Below are 17,966 nucleotides of genomic sequence, written 5' to 3'. Positions count from 1 at the left end.
GGGGTGGAGAAATGCTGCCGGGCGCGTCTCTCTCCCTCGTCGCTCTCCCTCGTCTCTCTTTTGGCTTCAGAGCTGTGCATTAGGAGATGGTGTGAAGTCACTAGTGAGGACTGCCAACAGAGAGTCAAGGGCAGCGAATTGCCGGCTCAGAAAAGCTCACATCCCACAAGGGGAGGTTTGCTGCTGCTAGAGCTGGAGCCGCCGCCGCTGCCGCCGCCGCCGCCGCCGCTGCTGCTCGAAGATTTGCTGGCAATTCCATCATGACCGAACCCAGCAACCGAAAAGAAGGATTTAAGAAATGCCGGAGTGCCACTTTCAGCATTGACGGCTACAGCTTTACCATTGGTGAGCCCTTTGGTGGTGGGGTGTGTATTTTTGCAATCCTTTGGGTCCTCAAATCAGAAACCAGGATTCAGGGAGCGGGGTGTGTGTCGGAGCTGCCTGCCTTTTGAACAGGGTCGTGGTCCTGGAACTTCTGCCTTGCTTACCCTCCGTTGGTGCTTTGCTTCATTTCTTTTATGGAGGAAATGTGCCTTTCTGAAAGGCCCTCCCGTGCTTTTTGTTTTTGGCAGGGCTTCACTTTTGTTACCCTGAGAGCCCTTATCTCAGGAAAGCCTGTGTTTTTAGGATGACACGTTTCCAACTTCTCTGTTGCCTTTCTCTCCGACAGGCTCAGGAATGCAGAAGCCCTGCTGTGCCCCAAAGTTGTTTGTTTTTCTTTCTGGAGAGTTCACAAAGCATCTAAGCCCTTCCAATTTGACGTTTGGAGCCAAACCCTTCCTGCAATTGCCCCTATACTTTGTGAACAGGAGAGAGGAAAGGAAAGGAAAGGAAAGGAAAGGAAAGGAAAGGAAAGGAAAGGAAAGGAAAGGAAAGGAAAGGAAGAGGAAAGACATGAATCATGTTCTTTCTTCTTCATCTCTGCTGCAAACAATATCACTTCTTTAAAGACTGATGCTCAGGTCTTTTTGGAAAATATACCTCTGATACCCTATTACCCAAGATACGGAGGATGGTTGTAGAAGTAGGTTACTCAGTTTTTAGAGACATTTTGCACATGCTCGTGGGCACTCTTCTTGTTAGGATGATTTCTGTGTTCTTTTAGGAGCCAGGCAAAGACGTTCAAGAGTTGAGCCTGGTGTCCAGCCTTATCCCTTTAAGGCAAACTTGTAAATTCTTCAAGCCTAAGATGAGTTTACCCTGATCTATTGATTATCTTACTGAAAGAAGGAGGAAAATTGCTCAAACCGCAGGTGCCACTCTTTCCCCTTGTCCTTTTTTCTTCTTATCACGTTCACTGAGTGCAAAGGTTAGACTCCTAGGGTAAATGAAGCAGGCTGCTCTTTGAAAATTGAGCCTCTGACTGAACCCTACTGTGCCAATCTTTGCATACTTAACAAAACATGCTCTCCAGCTGATTTAATTTTAGTCTGTAAACTGAGTGAATAAACTGCAAGGAACAAATGATCAGTGAAGTTCTTTCTGTATGCTTTCTCATATATATATATATATATATATATATATATATATACACCCATTGTCTGATTAGGTTACACTCATTCTTTGTTATACTGGATTGAAGTTGATGGAACTATCGCAGGCATGCCACTCTGAATGGATACCTTGAAGGTTTTGATTGTGGCAGAGAAGAACTTTGTCTTGGTCTTCTGACTTTCTAACACATACTGTACTGATCTTAAATGTACAATGTCTGTAAAGAGCCACTTGGAAATTAGAATATGTGGTACTAAAAAAAAAAAAGTTGCAGCTACATGGAATTAGCTGCTGCTTCCTTTTGTCAGGATTTTGGATGAGCAGGAACTGTGAGTTTTCATATTTATATACATATTTGTATCCTGCGTTTCTTCCAGATAACCACAGCAGTTACATAGTACTCTTTTATCCAGTTTTAGTCTTACAACAACTAACCTATGAAAGTTTGCACAGACAAAAAGTGACTGGCCCAAAATTGCCCAGTGAATTTCTATGACTGAAGGTTGATTTAAATCTGGATTTCTCTGGTTGTACCTCAACAACCCAGGAAATTCTCTACACTATATTGGATCTCAGTGAAGACTACATAGGTGCCACGGAGAGAAGACAAACAGAGCAAATCTATAGCTAGTCAAAAGGCAGCTGAAGGGCCCTTAAGATCTGCTTTGCCAGAGACATTTCAGCTGTGGTCTCAAAAAGTTCACTGGTGTAAATTTATACTTAGCATTTCCCCACTGGCAATAAAACCTGGAGCAGGACCTTCCATGGCTATCTTGGGGCAGCTTTTAGATCAACAAGATCCAAAGCCTCCTTATTTGCTCAATCGGACGTACTCAATATTCCAGTCTTTAAAACCAATCTGTGTTTTTTCACTTATACGATGCTCATAATCTGCACAATTCAAAAAGCTTTTGTTGTGGTATTATCATACAGTTGCAAGTTTGGAGCTTGTAAAGCATGCCTTCAGACAATCATTATTTGTGGCTTCTTCATCTGAACCAATAGATAAGCACAGAAAATGCCAGCCAATCTGTGCTCACTCTTTCAAACTGGTCAACTGCTGCATGTCCTGCCCCGGTGCTGCAGTGTTCCATGAATTAACAAGTATTCCTTCCTTTTCCATTCACAAAAAAAATGCGAATAAGCTTCTTGCATCCCCCGCTCCTCAAGCACATGCGTATAGTCCTCGAGCACGCACATGGAGTTATCTATATGTGTGTGTGGCCATTGTAATTATTCTTCCTGACAGATTTAGCAGGAGATGATTTCAAGGGAAGACCAATTGCTGAAAGTATTAATGAAAATACTGAAAAACCTCCAAAACATTGTGTTCACTATGACACCAGATGTTTGTTGCAGGACAAACTCTGAAAGTGGCATTGTAAGAAACCCTGTGAATGTGATTTTCCAGCAAAGTCTATCAGAGAAGCAGGCTAACACAATTGCACTGGAGAGATTTTTCCAAACACAGTACCATGTTATTAAGCAGGTTAATTTGAGGGAAGGGAAGGGAAGGGAAGGGAAGGGAAGGGAAGGGAAGGGAAGGGAAGGGAAGGGAAGGGAAGAAGGGAAGGGAAGGGAGTTCTGGGCAATTTACCTAACCCTGAACCTCTTTGGGTTGAGCACAGAACAGGAAGGTACATAGGAAGTATTCTGTCCAAGGAGAAGAGAAATGGCTATAAGCCTAGGATTGAAACTGCTAGATTGTGTTTGGGTAATCTGCCTTACAACAGTGCTGACATAAATACAGTGTCATGTCAACAAGGTGTGTGTGCCAGCCAGATCTTAGCATAATAGCAGCAGGTGTTAGTCCTCAATAGCTGACATAGTTATTTTCCATCACACTGATGCCAATGGAAATAAAAATATAAATAAATGAGATGAGAGAGAGAGAGAGAGACAGAAAGAGAGAGAGAAAGAAGGATAAATGCTAACACACAACTCTTACCATGTAAGTAGGAAACTGTCCAGGTTTAAAAGTACTAGTTCCTCTACAATGGGATCTGCCCTCACCTTTCTATGTTAAGATAGACATATAAATAATGACCATCAATGATCAACTTTTTAAATGACATAGTGTTAATTGTATTAGTTTGGTCTTTCTGATTTTAAACTCTTGAAAGCCTGTTACCATCATGGGATGTGAATATCAACACAATTAGAGTTCACTGATTTCAGAGGGAAAAAAATTAAGCCCCTACCTAATTTGGCCATTTAAATCAAAGCAGATTTAATCAATGCAGGCTGAATATATCCCTTTTTACTTAAAAGTTACACTCTGCTATTGTGTAGAAGAGCCATGAAGACCCAGCTTTTCACCCAGACCTTTGGCCAGGGTGCGTGAGACTCCTTGCTTCATCACACTTGCCATCTTTGATCTTTGATTGATTTTAGTGAAATTTTTTGTTGTGAGCCTCCCAGAGTTACTGGGAGTTGGGTGGCATACAAGTTTAATTCATAATAATAATTACATGTAGTCCTTATTGTTTAGTGACTGTCCCATTTAGCGACCATTTGCAGTTACAACTATGATGAAAAATAACTTGACCAATTCTTGTTTTTATGACCTTCACAGGTCTGTAAAGCAAAGGAAAACTGAGGTAAAATCATAAGCACAGTCATGGTTTTACTTAGCAACTGTTTCACTTAATGACTGACTTGTTAGTCCCAATTGTGGTCGCTAAACAAGGACTACCTATATTATTATTATTATTATTATTATTATTATTATTATTATTATTATTATTATTATTCTAGTCAGTTCCGATACAGCCTTAAAGTGGTTATAAAATGTTTCAGAGATAACAGTAGAATAGTCATGAAAGCCACAAATATTGATATAAAAATGCCACAATACAAGGATATATGCCATATAATAATTGTGATTAAGTATTTGCCACCTACATAACACTTTGGAGCAGTCCAAATGTATTCTGTACATTATCTCAGGAGTTTTTATAACAATGCTACAGATAGTAGCACTGAGTGTTACTGCTCCCCTCAGCCCACAAGGCAGAGGATGACGGGTTGAGCAGCAATGATTTGCTTCCAACGACAGAAATTATGAATGGTGAGGATTCATCATCCTTTTCAAGATTGGGGTCAGTTCTGAGCTGATTGGAAATCAGTCTAGTTTGATTAGGACTGATTTGGAGATGGTTCTGGTCAAATCAGGATCAAAACCAAAGTGGGATTTAGAAACCCCAAACTTTGACCCTCATGGATAATCCTCAAATGGCTGTACCTTTTTCTTCTTTTTTTTAAAAAACAGAATTGAAGAACATTTGCAGGCACAGCAGATTTTTTAAGCAGGTAAAGCTTATCACATTTTAGAAAATGGGTGCATGGGATTTTTAGTACCAAGCTACTTTAAAGGAAGTGCCTGGAACTTCTTTGAGTTTTTGAATGTGATAGCAGGCATGTTAGCCTTTTGAAGAACATCACTAAATTTCAGTTAGTACAAAATGCAGCAGCCAGACTACTAACTGGTATACATTATTGCCTCTATAATATCACCCCCACCCCCGATTCTGAAAGATTTACTTTAGATGCCATTTGTTTTCAGATCAGTGCAATCTAAACATAAAGGCCTGACCCCTCCTTTTCCTTTGCTTTGTTGGAGTATCCCTTTGAAGTGAAGTGACAGGGTGGTGCCCCACTTCTAAACATCAGAGCAGAAGGAACTTCTCTTATGTATTCATCCATACAATAAAGTGTGTGTGTGTGTGTGGGGGGGGTATCCTGCAATGTACAAGGCATGCACACCCCCCATATCAGATTGAAGTGGCTGATTGAGCTGAATTGGACCAGTCTCAATTATGACTAGCAGTTTGAGACTGTGGGCTGAAGGACCATATTGAAGTGCATTGCACACAGTCCTAATAATAACCGATTTAAATCAGGAGGAACTCTCTATGCATTTTTTTTATTTTTTATTTTTTGGCTTCAAGGATTATCTGTGGAAAGGCTGACTGCTCAGGCTTGCACATATGCATATGGACAAAGATGTATAAAGATGTATGTGCACTTGTATGCATAAACATATATGTATATGATCTTCCTGCTGGGTTGGATCAAGCCTAAAAATTATGCAGTAGGATCTTCAGCTCTTTAATTGTTCTGCCATCAGGATAAGACTTTGGGGAGAACGTTATGGCCCCTCTTTATAGAATGGGTGGAAGGGCCTCACATTTTGAAGTTAATGAAGTCATCTCCTTTGCAATCTAAAGTGGGGTGCAGGAACATAAGATCTTTAAGTCCTAAATTTAGTATTATCTAATTTCATTGTTACCAGTAGCACTACAATGTCTGCATATTTTCTTTTCTCATCTCTCTGAACTTTTGAGGCAATCAATTCTGAGCAAGGCTGTTGCACTGGAGACTAAAAGACATGCAACTTTCAAATGCATTCGACAGTTTGAAAGCAAATACAAACTCACATGGGATTTTTGTTTTATAAGGGAAAAAAGTGCAGAAGAACTCCGGCTCAGGCTTGTCATATTCCATTTGCATCCTGCCCTTCTCCAAAGCGGCCCAGGTGGACTGCTAATCTCACAGCAGATTGGTGAGGCAGGTTTGACTGAGAGGTAATGACTTGGCCAACCCCACCAAGTAAGCTAAAAGGCAGACAGGGAGTTCAGCTTCAGTTTCCTATATCCAGGCCTGCCTCTTCAACAGCTCTGGGGCTCAGCGTGCATATTTCTCCACAAGGTTGGAGCACTGATGATTGGTAAATGTGAAGAACTTCTGGTAATTACCTATAGAGAGCCAAGGATATGACCTTGGAGAAACACAGAGAAGATGATTGCAAAAATAGGCTTTAAGCCCAGGAAACAGAAAGTGTGTGAAGGGAGCTCAGACCGACCCCTCCCTAATTCACTGGAGTATCAGAGGGAGGAAGAGAAAACTCACTCAAGCTTTCAAGATTCTGTTGTTATAGCCTATATCAATAAAGTATAATTGCAGCCAGACTTGTGGAGTTTGTTTCCTGACCTGGCCTATTTCAAAGGGCTGACGCTACCTAGTCAACTGCCTTGTAAAAATAAGAGCCCCTACAGACAAATGATTGCTCTGACAGATAAACTTGGCATTGCATTAGCACGGGGCTTTCCCCTTAGCAAGGACATGCTCCAGCAGCTTCTTTTTTCTTATGTGTCCTCAGATGTTGCCTTCATCTTGTCCCTAACCCATACTGCTCTGGAATTGTATTTACTCATGTTCAAAGGCATCCTGAACAACAGCTGACAAGTGTGATGGCGTTGCACCGTGAAGTGGCAGCAGGACCTGGCTTTCAGCTATTATTCAGGCAGTCGGTTGTCTGTTCTGATCCTAGTCTCCAAGCTGGGGATCAGTTTGGAGACTTGGGGTGTAAAGTCTATTTTTTCAGGTCACTTACTATCTTTCCCAGTCCAAACTGGGATCACTGGAAGGCAGAGTGGGGAAGCAAATCCTGAAAAATGGTGAAACCCACAGCTCTTGCGATATATTAAAACCATGGACACTCATAGGAGTGCTGTGATTGGTGGATGATTTTCCCACTGGCTGGGGATATTCAGAAGGTGGATGCAGGAAATGAAAATACTCTCGGCAAGCCGGGACAGAAGCAAGAGGGACTGGCAATGGGGATAACAATATTTATGCTGGTTTAGTTTTCTGCTGGATCACGGATGGGAGGAGAACACTTTAGATGAACGTGGGGATGAACCTACTGGTTTCATTCTAAATTAAAATTTTATTTCCCAATCCCTCACACAGTTGTTGGAAACTAACCTGCATTCATCTTCAGCTCTACTGACCACCAAACAGTGAGAGCATGCCTGGAAAACTATGAACCAACCAGTACCCCTTTCCCTTGATAAACAGTAGACACAATAAAAAAGAACAAAAAACACTACATCAGTGACCTATTTCCTGAGCTACTGAAGATCTTGGAACAATAAGGATCTTTTCGCTCTCACTTCACCCCACTTCCACCTGTATGTTTTATTCATGTTGCATGCATTTGTTTGATTGTTTGCATACAAATCCAAAATGGAGTGGCTCTTTAGTGGACAACTTTTCTGGCTGAAAATTTGCTTTTCATCCTGCACTTAAGCTTACTCTTGCAAGCTGAGAAGGTGGCAAGAAATATTTTTACATTGTTCAACCAGCCACTTTCCCCTGTACCTCTAACTATGATTGCATGCTTTTGTTATGGTGCCTGAAGTTGAGGAAAGGGGGAGATGAATTTTAAACAATACCTATAAACAGGCACTAGAAGCAGGACCCTGAAGGTCAGAGCCAAGAATGAATGAGGCAAAAATTTCTCCAAATGGAAAAATAAATTGCCCATAAGCTTTATGGAGTTGCAGCATTGCAAAGAAAAACACCACCTTTGTTTTGGTTTTAGACAAACCAGTACAACGGTAGAAAAAAGACTCAGCTCTTGAATACCCATGGGTATTCTTGACATCCTACATTCCAGTCATACACTGGAAATTTGAGCTGATTGTGAAGTGCACAAAGATCCCAAGTCAGAGACTCCAAAAGACATAGGCTCTCAGTCACTGCCCAGAACAATAGGCAGGGATCCTTTTGGTAACTCAGAGACAGCCCAGTTTATATCACCCAAGAGTTTTCCCTCTCAGGATCCCCCCTTCTGAAACACAATGTTTTTGGCACAATAGAAATGTTGAAATGGTAGTGTGAGCATCACCACAAAATGTTTATTTTAAAATTATTCCATTATTTGAAGATCACCTATCTAAAGGTTTTCCTTCTTCCAAGCTTTGGGTGGCCATATAGTCTACTTTACTGAGGATGGTCCTCTATTTCAAGAGTGTCAAAGGATCATATACTATTGAAGGGCTATTCAGTCCATTTCCAGGTTAATGGTAAAAAACTCCATGTTGTATATCAAAAATAGCACTTGTCTTACAGATTGAACAAATCCCCAGACCAACAGCTCACCGTCTTCACCACTATGGAGGGATGCAGGGTGTTTCTATGTACATTATAATGATCATTTCTGAATGTGCTCTATAATAAAAATGAGCATATGAACCGGTTGCGGACATCAGTCTCTGTCCTTTTTCAATGACATATTTCCTTATTTATGATGATAGATATCTAGCCAAGCTACTCTGAATCATCTCTCGCAAAACCATTCTATCTTCAGATTTCTTGGCTCAATTTTCTTTCCTCTTTATGTTTGAGACACATCTCTTTGCTATCCATCCATTCATATACCAGAAGTTCCACCATCCATCCACCCACCCACCCATCCACCCACCCATCCACTCTCAGCCCCACATGCTTGCCTCTCTCCTCCTCGCTCCCAGCCCAGATGTTCTGCTGCCTTTCCATATGCATTTCATTTATTCATTTGCCTTCTTTGATTTCCCATGTTTACTGGTCATTAGCCTTGGGATTCCTCCTCCTCATTGACCTCTTTTCTGTTTTAAACCCCCTCCATCTCCTCCTTTTACTAAGTGGCTGATGACTTTGCAAATGCCGAATGGTATTCTGAGGAAATGAAAGTGCTGAGCAGTGGGAGAAAGGGGTGCATTTTACACAGGTTTAGCTAATGGGTAAAACACTTATTCTGGAACAAAATGGGTCCTGAGGTAATGTCCAAAGGATTTATGACAAGTGTAGCACCAGGAAAGATGCAGCATTACAGTGTGCGTGTTCCCCTTTCCCTTGCTTGTCTGTGCTGGTAGAATGAAATGAAGGAGGTGGCTGGGTCTGCTGGCTGGGCCTTGAATGCTAAGGTGAGGTGCTTTTCTGTTTTAAGCAGTGATACATTAGCAAGGTGCTTCAGTTCCCTGTGCAGGCTGTGAAGCTGGGCTGTCTTGTTCAAAGTGTTCTTTGAACAAAGGGCCCTTTCTCCTAGTCTCCTAGTCTCCCATAATGTTCCAAAGCCTTCCTTAAGGGCTCAGGTCTTCTTTCCTTGGAGAAAACAAAAGAAGACTTCTGTTTTGTATTGTAGCTCCCCTTCCCTTCCCTTCCCTTCCCTTCCCTTCCCTTCCCTTCCCTTCCCTTCCCTTCCCTTCCCTTCCCTTCCCTTCCCTTCCCTTCCCTTCCCTTCCCTTCCCTTCCCTTCCCTTCCCTTCCCCTCCCTCCTCATCAAACAACTCTGACAAAATATAAAATACAAAAATGTAGCATATCCATGAAAAACTGCACTGGGAGTGGACGCTTTCCAAATACACATTATTATAGACAGACTCACCCAGCATCCTGCCCCAGTGCCTGAAGGAAGAACCAGATCTTCAGGGCTGTCCTAAAAGCTAGCAAGGTCTGGGCCATCCAGATTTTGGGGAATGGGGTGCTGTTCCAAAGGCCCTTCAAAGTTTTCTTGATGGTGTTTTTGACCTAATAACTGGAGGTGATGGAATGGTTCTCGCCCTATCACCTTGAAGCCTACCTGACCTCCCACATATTTGCCAGCCCTTAAAAGTCAGTGGGAAGAGTTCCTAGTGAGATTTAATTGAAATGTGGGAACCAAGCTGATGGAAAGATAACTGTACAATGGACACTGACACATATACCCCCTTGTCACTGTCACCTCCCAATGAAATAAGTGCAGGAACATGACATTTCACAGGCTGAAATACATTTCTAAATTTATTTTCTTTCATTAAATTGAGTAAGAACTAGTAGGAAAGAAAATGCAAGAGAATTTTCCTGCATGGTATTAATTTCCCATAATCAGAATTCTCTATTGCACCAGGGACACTGATTGGTATGGAGAGGTTTACAGTTTAAACATTTCCCCTCCCCATTGAAGTGGGCAGAATCAACATTTATTTTGCTAGTTCTGTTGGGCATACAGTAAATGGAAGCGATAGAACACAGTGTGTTCTTTGTTACCCCAAATTCAGCTCTATGTTAGTTTTTCCAGTGGGGTGTTGTTTTTGTTTTTGATGGTGGGCAACCTACCTAGTTACCCACACAGATTGTGCTACAACTGAATGAAAGCTGTCTTTCATGCACCCAAATTTTCAGCCGCAATTGCAGACAACAAAATGTTAGCAATTTCTCTTTTAAATTTTTAAATTAGATGTACAAAAAAGGTATAAAAAGTAATACAAAAATCCTGACAATTTTGTTTAAATCTATGGGCTTCTAATGCTTCTGATTCAGCTGGAACGATGATGCATTGCGGAGAACTAGGTCAATAGACTCACAGCTAAATCTAAAGCTTTGCCAGTGTGAGCCCAGCAGGGGTGGAAGTGAGCGGCATTTCCACTTTCCCCCACATCTCACAACTGGCTTTGAAGGCTTTGTTGTGGCCAAAACCTGGCTCATCTAAAGCAACCAAATCACTTTGAAGATACAATATAATTTTATTTGCATGCATACGAGCAATAGTACAATATATACTGGACCCTCAGCAAAGCTTTGATACTTTGCCATGACCAAAAGCAGAACCAGGGAAGCAGAACTTATACACCTTTGGCCCATTACTTTGCAAGGGAAAGAACGGCAAAGGCAAAACAAAGAAAAAGGCAGAGGCAGTGGAAATGACAGTGTGACGTTGGAATATTTTAGACAAACTCATTTGTGTGACCTTATTATTATTTATCCTTTCCTACTAGGTCAGCATGCTAGCCATACTATCTTGGAGATATGGTCAGTGAATAGAACGATTTGTGTTACTGGGCCACTGGGTCCTGACTGATTCTTCCCCCTGTCATCGCTCAGGGTCAAGTCAGCTTGCTGTGAATGTTTTCTTACAAGGGCATTTTCAGCAGTTCACATGGGGTGGGGTGGTGGGGGACATCTAAGAGGTTTTGTAGTGAATGCAATTTACATGTGTATGGGGGGGGTACCTTTTACCATTACAGCTTCAAGGAGGGCTTGGAGGGAAGGTATCTGAAGTTGGATTTCTCCTTCGAAGGTGTTACCTTTCTCCCTTCCTCAAAAAAGGGGATGTCAAAAATCCTGTGGCCTTCTGGCTATTCTCATAGGTTGCACAAAACAGCAGTCTAAACATCTTAGGCAGACCCAAAAGAGTGACGATGGGAGAAGGAAATGATAATTGTGCTGAAGCTCATTTATTGATGTACTCATAGTGGATTTCGCTTTCTAATACTTTATAAACTGCTGTTCAATATATGATTTAATTACATCTTGTTTACCTGTTCAGAAATCAACCAAATCCAAAATTTTATTTATTTTCATAACCAGCTAAGCTTGTTCTTGTGAGCTTTCATAGATTTTATTTTACTTATTTTAATATGCATTTTTGCAATTTTTCCAGTGGAGCAGAAAGTTTGTAAATTTTTTGCTTCAGTTTCATGTCAGGGGAGCACTTTTTAAACTTAAACTTCTTTTTAAACTTACTTTTGCTAGAGATCCTCTTGATAGCCATTGCTTCAAAGTCATTATGCTTCAAAGTCATTACCAACCTCTTCTAAGTCCCATGAATAAGATTAGGTAAACTAGTTTGCCATTGCCTTCTTCCAGGATTTTTTTTTTTTAATTTTCCAATCTAGCCTATAACTCTGAGATTTCCTAGTAATCGGAGATTTCCAAGTGCTAATCACGTCTGGTCCTGTTTAGCTTTTCAAGATCAGCCATGATAAGCCAGATGCTTATACCTAGTGGGACTCAATGAACTTAGGTCTTGTCAAATCATTCTTATGGACACTTTTTGGAAGGGGGAACTGTGGGAAAGAAGAAGAACTCTGCTGTTACCACAACTTGTGGTAGGAAGGAAGGAAGGAAGGAAGGAAGGAAGGAAGGAAGGAAGGAAGGAAGGAAGGAAGGAAGGAAGGAAGGAAGGAGGTGCAGCAACCTCCTCCAACCTTTTTAACCCTTGAGTTTGCCTCCCAGTTTCTTTCACCTCCTACCCTCCCACCTCAAATCTTAACCCCAGAAGCTTGAACTTTCAGCTTAGCCTTCTCATTATCTAAATTACTTTGCATGAAAGAGAGAAAACCAAACAAATTAAGACCCTGATTGAATTTGTATGAGGCTGTTGGTCCCATGCAGATATCATGTGTTCCAAGCCACATATAATCTGCATCGTGCCATATGTTCATTTTTCTGGGCATTGGAATCTCATATTTGCTCCCAGAACTAAATGAAAGAAAAAAAAAGGTGGGGTGGGGGGAGAAGCAGGCTACTGGCCTCTTTGGAGTTCTTGTCTATTTCAGAGCACAAAGTTTGGAGATTGACTCTGAGGTCAGAGTCACATGTATAAGCTCTGTCAATCTTGGCCATGTGTAGGAGGAGGCAGGGGGTTTCAGCCACTCATCAACAGATGGTATGCCATCTTTAGGAGTACAGAGTGTTTTTCAAATGTTCCAGTAAGGTGGGTTTTGTTTGCACAGACATTTGGTGGCTGATGTGAAACACAAATATGGTGGTTTTCCAAGATTACCCTCTCTCTCTCTCTCTCTCTCTCTCTCTCTCTCTCTCTCTCTCTCTCTCTCATACTAAAGAGGGCACTAGGCAATCAGATTTCCTCCTTGCATGTATTGAATTAAAAGATGATCAATTAAGTGAGTGGTGCTGAACTTGTGACAGCTGTGTAGGCAGCTACTCAAATTCTGACTATTTCGATTCACAGTAAATGTGCTCCCATCACACAAACCCATTAGCAGTGCTAGGAATATTTGTATAGAACTTCCCATGAAAGTATAGCTACACCTGTCCAGCTTGGCATCTGTTCTCCATGGGCTGATCTGCATACTTCCAAATGACACCACTCTTATGGTGATCCCATCTGTCCTTGCAATGGGCACACAGCTCTTGATTTTCACAAAGTGAACTCAGCCACCTGCCTGCACCTTCATGTATTGTTGTTCCATTTTTAATTGCAAGGCTAACATTTAGCTACATTGCTGAACGGCTGAAGGCATCCTCTGTTTTGTACAGATTTTGTTCGAATATATCAAGGCTCTCAAAATTGAGGACATGCTGACTGAAAAGCACACTTTGCCAGAGGGGAAAAGCAATGCAGAAAATTTGGATTCATTCTGAAACATGGGTACTTTTAATATCTAAGTTGTATTATGCTCGTAACTGAAAATTTTGACAGCAGTTGGCTGAGCTACTCTAATCATGTGCTGGGTACCATCATTTTATAATTTAGGAGAAACCATAAAGAAATAACAATTTTCATCCATGAGCTTCTCAGGGATTTCAGTTGACACCACTTCCTGTTTACCTCCTGTCCTGACATCTGTGTTCTTCATATATTGAAACATGGATAAGTGTTTCAGGATCAAGAGTATTATGGGAGTCAATGCCAGCTCAAGGGTATTTGGCACTCCTAGGCCACACTGACTGACGGCATCACCTCCCGCAGGGGTGAGTATTTGCATTTTTAGAATGATTTGGAGGGAGGGCTGGCACTGGCACCCCCTAAACTTTGGGATCCTTGGCCAGTGCCTACTTGGCCTTAGCATAAAGCCAGCCCCAATGGGAGTGATATCTGTGATAGAAATCAGAACATAAAATATACTTAATACAAAAAAATGGGGGCTATTTGTTGGTGAGAAAACAGGGTTTAAGAATGAAAACCGAGAACATATAAAATAGGGAACAACAGTAAAATAAGCAATCTTATTGCAAATTCAGCTAGTAAAACTTAAATCTCAGGGTTTTTTTAGGATAGTTCTTCCAGATACTAATGAGTGTATATATCTGATAGGACCTATGAGATCATTTTGCAGTTGGTGTAGAATGTTCCTAAACATTCCAAGTGCTCTGGGAAGAAAGATCTCATAATGTTTGCTGTCTAGTTGTTCAGGGGGACGGAATGGAAAGTGGCAAGTTTAGAAGGGACTGAAATGTAATGCAAACAGAAATAGCTTTGGGAGGTGGGGTGGGGATCTTCCAATATAAGCATGCAAAGAAGCAGGGGGAAAAGAAATAAGATATATGAATAAAAGTCAGAGTATGCAGTGGCCCAATATACTGGTATATAATGAAAGGTTGGATGAAGGGAACAGTTCAGGCAGAGTTGACTGAAGCAAGGAGTGGAGAGAACTGATTGGATTTTACATACCAATTTCCCAGTCTGTTTTTAATGTGCTCTTAATTGTTTTGATGTTGAAGTTCAATTTTATAATTGTAGTGATAAAAAGCAACATATAGTGTATAAGTAATAAAAAATAGGATATGCATTTTGTAAATACAGTATAGTAAAAAACAAACAAAATTTATTTTCCCAAGGGCTCAACTAGAGGAAACTTCCAAAAATATATGGCCACTTTATAAAGTGTCATGGATTTCAAGTGGAGCTTTATAGTGGAATGCTAGTTTATTTCTTGCTCAATGTTAACAAGAGGTGAATCAATCCAAATATTGTAGGATACATCCTAAAGAGATGTCTAAAATTAGTTCTGGATTGGATAAAGTACAACAAATTGAAATGTATTCTAGATAACGCCAATATAAAAATTGGGAGCCCAGCCCATTCTAGATAGGGATTAATTCCCTCGGACCATTGGGCTGAACTGAATTTTATGGATAGACATTCACGTGTTGTCTGTAGTGAAAGTACTTCTATAGTTAGCTCTGATTGATTCATGAACTGTGTTCCCTACCCCCCCCCCCCCAGGAAAAGTAAGATGTGGCCATGGTTATCCCATCCTTAATATTGTCTAGGCTGGTCTATCGCAGTAAGCTTTGAATAAGGCTATGTTTGAAGACCTTAAAAAAACTGGAATTGGTACATAATATTAATAAGAAATGGTTCTCACTGTCAGTAAGTAACATATCACAATTATAGTAAGGAACTTGCAGGTTCTAGTGCTTACCTTTAATTCTCTAAATGATTTAGGATTGAGTATCTAAATGATTCCAGAAGAAAGGCATTGAGCTAATGGATATTTTCCTATGGGCAATCCCACCCTTTTTTTTTAGTTGGTAAGTGCATGTACTGTAAACTAGTAGTTGATGGGTTAATACAAATCTTAATATTTATGCCTTTGCTTTTTGAGACATGATATCAGCATAGCACGATATAAGTGTTCATCTCAGATCTTTAATCAATGATATCAGATAGAGTGACCTTAAAACTTTGATCACAAAGTCAGCCATCTGGTATAGGGGGTTAGATTGGCATAATCAGGTGTTTTATTTATTTATTATACTTATGTAGCCACCCATCTTATGCACCATAACCCTGGACAGCTTATAAACCAAAATGAAGCCAGTAAAAAACATAAAAATCCACACAGAACTCCCTTAAGTATCCCATTCCCACTACATTCAATTTTCTTTTATGGGTTTTCCTTACATACTCAACTCTCACTTATGTATTACATGAACAGAAGTACAGTCTTATTTGCTTCTTTTGACAAACATGAATTCCTCAAAATAGACCACAGACCATTTGCATGTATTAAAATGTCTCCATTCATTTTCCAGTTGTTAGTAAACTTTCTACTGAGATGCCCAGATCCATCTACTTGCTCTAATTTGTAATCATTCACTCAATTTTCCCTATCAAACACAACTAGCTTGGTCTTTGGTACATTCATTTCCATGATGATACTCCTTGTTGTATCATACGATATATCTAACACTTGCTGCAAATCATTTGTGTCTCAGCCAACAACATCACATCATCTGTTTGTTTCACTTCTTTCCTTACTTCTATGTCCATTTTTCCTGAGATCCATTCTTGGCATTATCTGCCTTCCATGTTTGGGCCTTCACGTCAGTCATGCTTTTGGATTTATATTCATCCCCTTGCCATCGGCATGAATAGATTTATGCTTAAACCACATATTCAAAATAAACATTGTTAGAAGCAGATATTCACCAGTCAGTATTCTAACTCATTCTTGAGGCTCCAGATGGTCCAATTCCTTTTCTGTATTCTTTCATCTTGTTCCTACTAATTCATTCATGTCACTTAGTGGAATATCCCTCCCCAACTGCATTTATTCAAAAGGTTGCACAATGTTTCTCAAACTGAATTTTCTACTTTCAAGATTCACTGGAGCATAACATGCAACTATCACCAGGCTATGAATTCCTACTTTCATAAACGATATCATTTTCTACTTTCTGACCTACTTGAGTCCTTTTATTCATAATTAAATCTACACCTTTACTTTTCCTGCATCTATTCACTAATTCCTTTCCACAAGATCAGATCATTCAGATCCATTACATTCTTCTCCTTCCTCTAAGTTTCATATACCCAACTCCCTCCTTCCCTCCTTCCCTCCTTCCTTCCTCTTTAATCATTTAAGCCTCAAGCATTCCAAATTTCAATCTTCCATTTTTCATGGTTCTCACCAGATGATCCCATAGATATGAACCTCTGTCACCCACCATGGCATTGATTAATCAAAGCTTTCACATAATGCCTTTAGCAATATAAAGAAGGTAGTAGACTAGGTTACCAGTTTTCTTTGTATCTGGGCTACACACAGCATTCCTTGCTAATAGTTAGGATACCAGCCAGTTTTAGTGCTACAAGTAGAACCAAAGCCCAGTTTTACTCAAAGCATGCTCATGCCATTCTATACAAACTAGGATCTCTAATCTAGAGATCACCTTGCTTACATCCCATCCCGTGCAGTATATTGACACATAGACAGGATTGCATGGCTATCCCTCTCCCCTGCCCCAATCATTTCCTTTATTGTTGTTAAACAAAAGGCGACATAAATAGTGGACAACAGGAGACATTCTAGTGCAAAATGATGCCTGCTGCTTCAGAAAATACTTTTTTTTCAAAAAAAAGTGAAGAAAGCAGAGCAAAATGGCATTGGGAGGGTTTGTTCTGGAGGAATCCTCAGGAAGCCAAGGAAAGTCTTTAAAGAAGGTCTATCAGGAGCATTTTGTACAAGCTTTCTTTATTTCAATTGTATATGAGCAAGTGCAGCTAACTGATGTGATATGTTGTTGAGTCTACACCATTTCAGAAAATGGCAGCATGCTGTATGTGAAACATAGCTTATTATCTTATTAGAAATGCATTACACAAAGAGTATAAGAAAGCTAGATCCTGAATCTTTAGAAATCTTCAAAGAGATCCTAAAACCAAACTACCAAGGTTTGGTCATATTTTGTATCCTGCTCAATATGTGCTTCTTATGTAACACTAGCTCTTACACGTTTTCCTCCATACAGATATCTAATTATTTGGAGAAATCATTAAGTGATGAAAATGGCTGAGTTTCTAAGTATGGCATCTGTTTCTGAGAAGAACAAGGATAGGAAAACAGGAGAGAGAGATTTCTTGAACAATTATTTTATTAGATATGTTATTAGCCAGCTGCAGTAAAGCTATTTTTATTTAACAACAGCAAACATTTCTTCTTGTTCTTCTTTGAAGTTTGATGACGGAGTGCCAACATTTTAAAACATTAACTTTAAATGCATATTTTAGATGCCTTTTGAATCCATAAAATTTTGAAGCTTTGCAAAGACAAATAAAAAAGATGCGTGAAGCTTTTTCCCCCTTCCTGTACCAGATGTATGTGTGATGTATCTACTGACTGAATTTTGCTCTT

The 17,966-nt window shown here is 40.2% G+C and overlaps 1 protein-coding gene across 1 annotated transcript in view; it reads left to right on the top strand.

Moving 5' to 3' along the window:
* The first annotated feature begins 203 nt into the window (after nt 1-203).
* The window catches only part of PDE1C (phosphodiesterase 1C), a 238,830-nt gene continuing 221,067 nt past the window's right edge, over nt 204-17,966 (top strand). The window contains exon 1 of the mRNA XM_088149941.1: nt 204-345. Coding sequence (XP_088006067.1) covers nt 261-345 — 85 coding nt within the window. The 5' untranslated portion in view covers nt 204-260. The remainder of the gene's footprint in view (nt 346-17,966) is intronic.

Source organism: Python bivittatus, unplaced genomic scaffold (genome assembly GCF_059951505.1).
Source record: "Python bivittatus isolate LINGU-HERP-01145 unplaced genomic scaffold, Pbiv_v1 ctg000610_np1212, whole genome shotgun sequence".
Classification (NCBI taxonomy): domain Eukaryota; kingdom Metazoa; phylum Chordata; class Lepidosauria; order Squamata; family Pythonidae; genus Python; species Python bivittatus.
The sequence above is the reverse complement of the archived record's forward strand: the minus strand, read 5'-3'. Positions and strand labels throughout refer to the sequence as shown.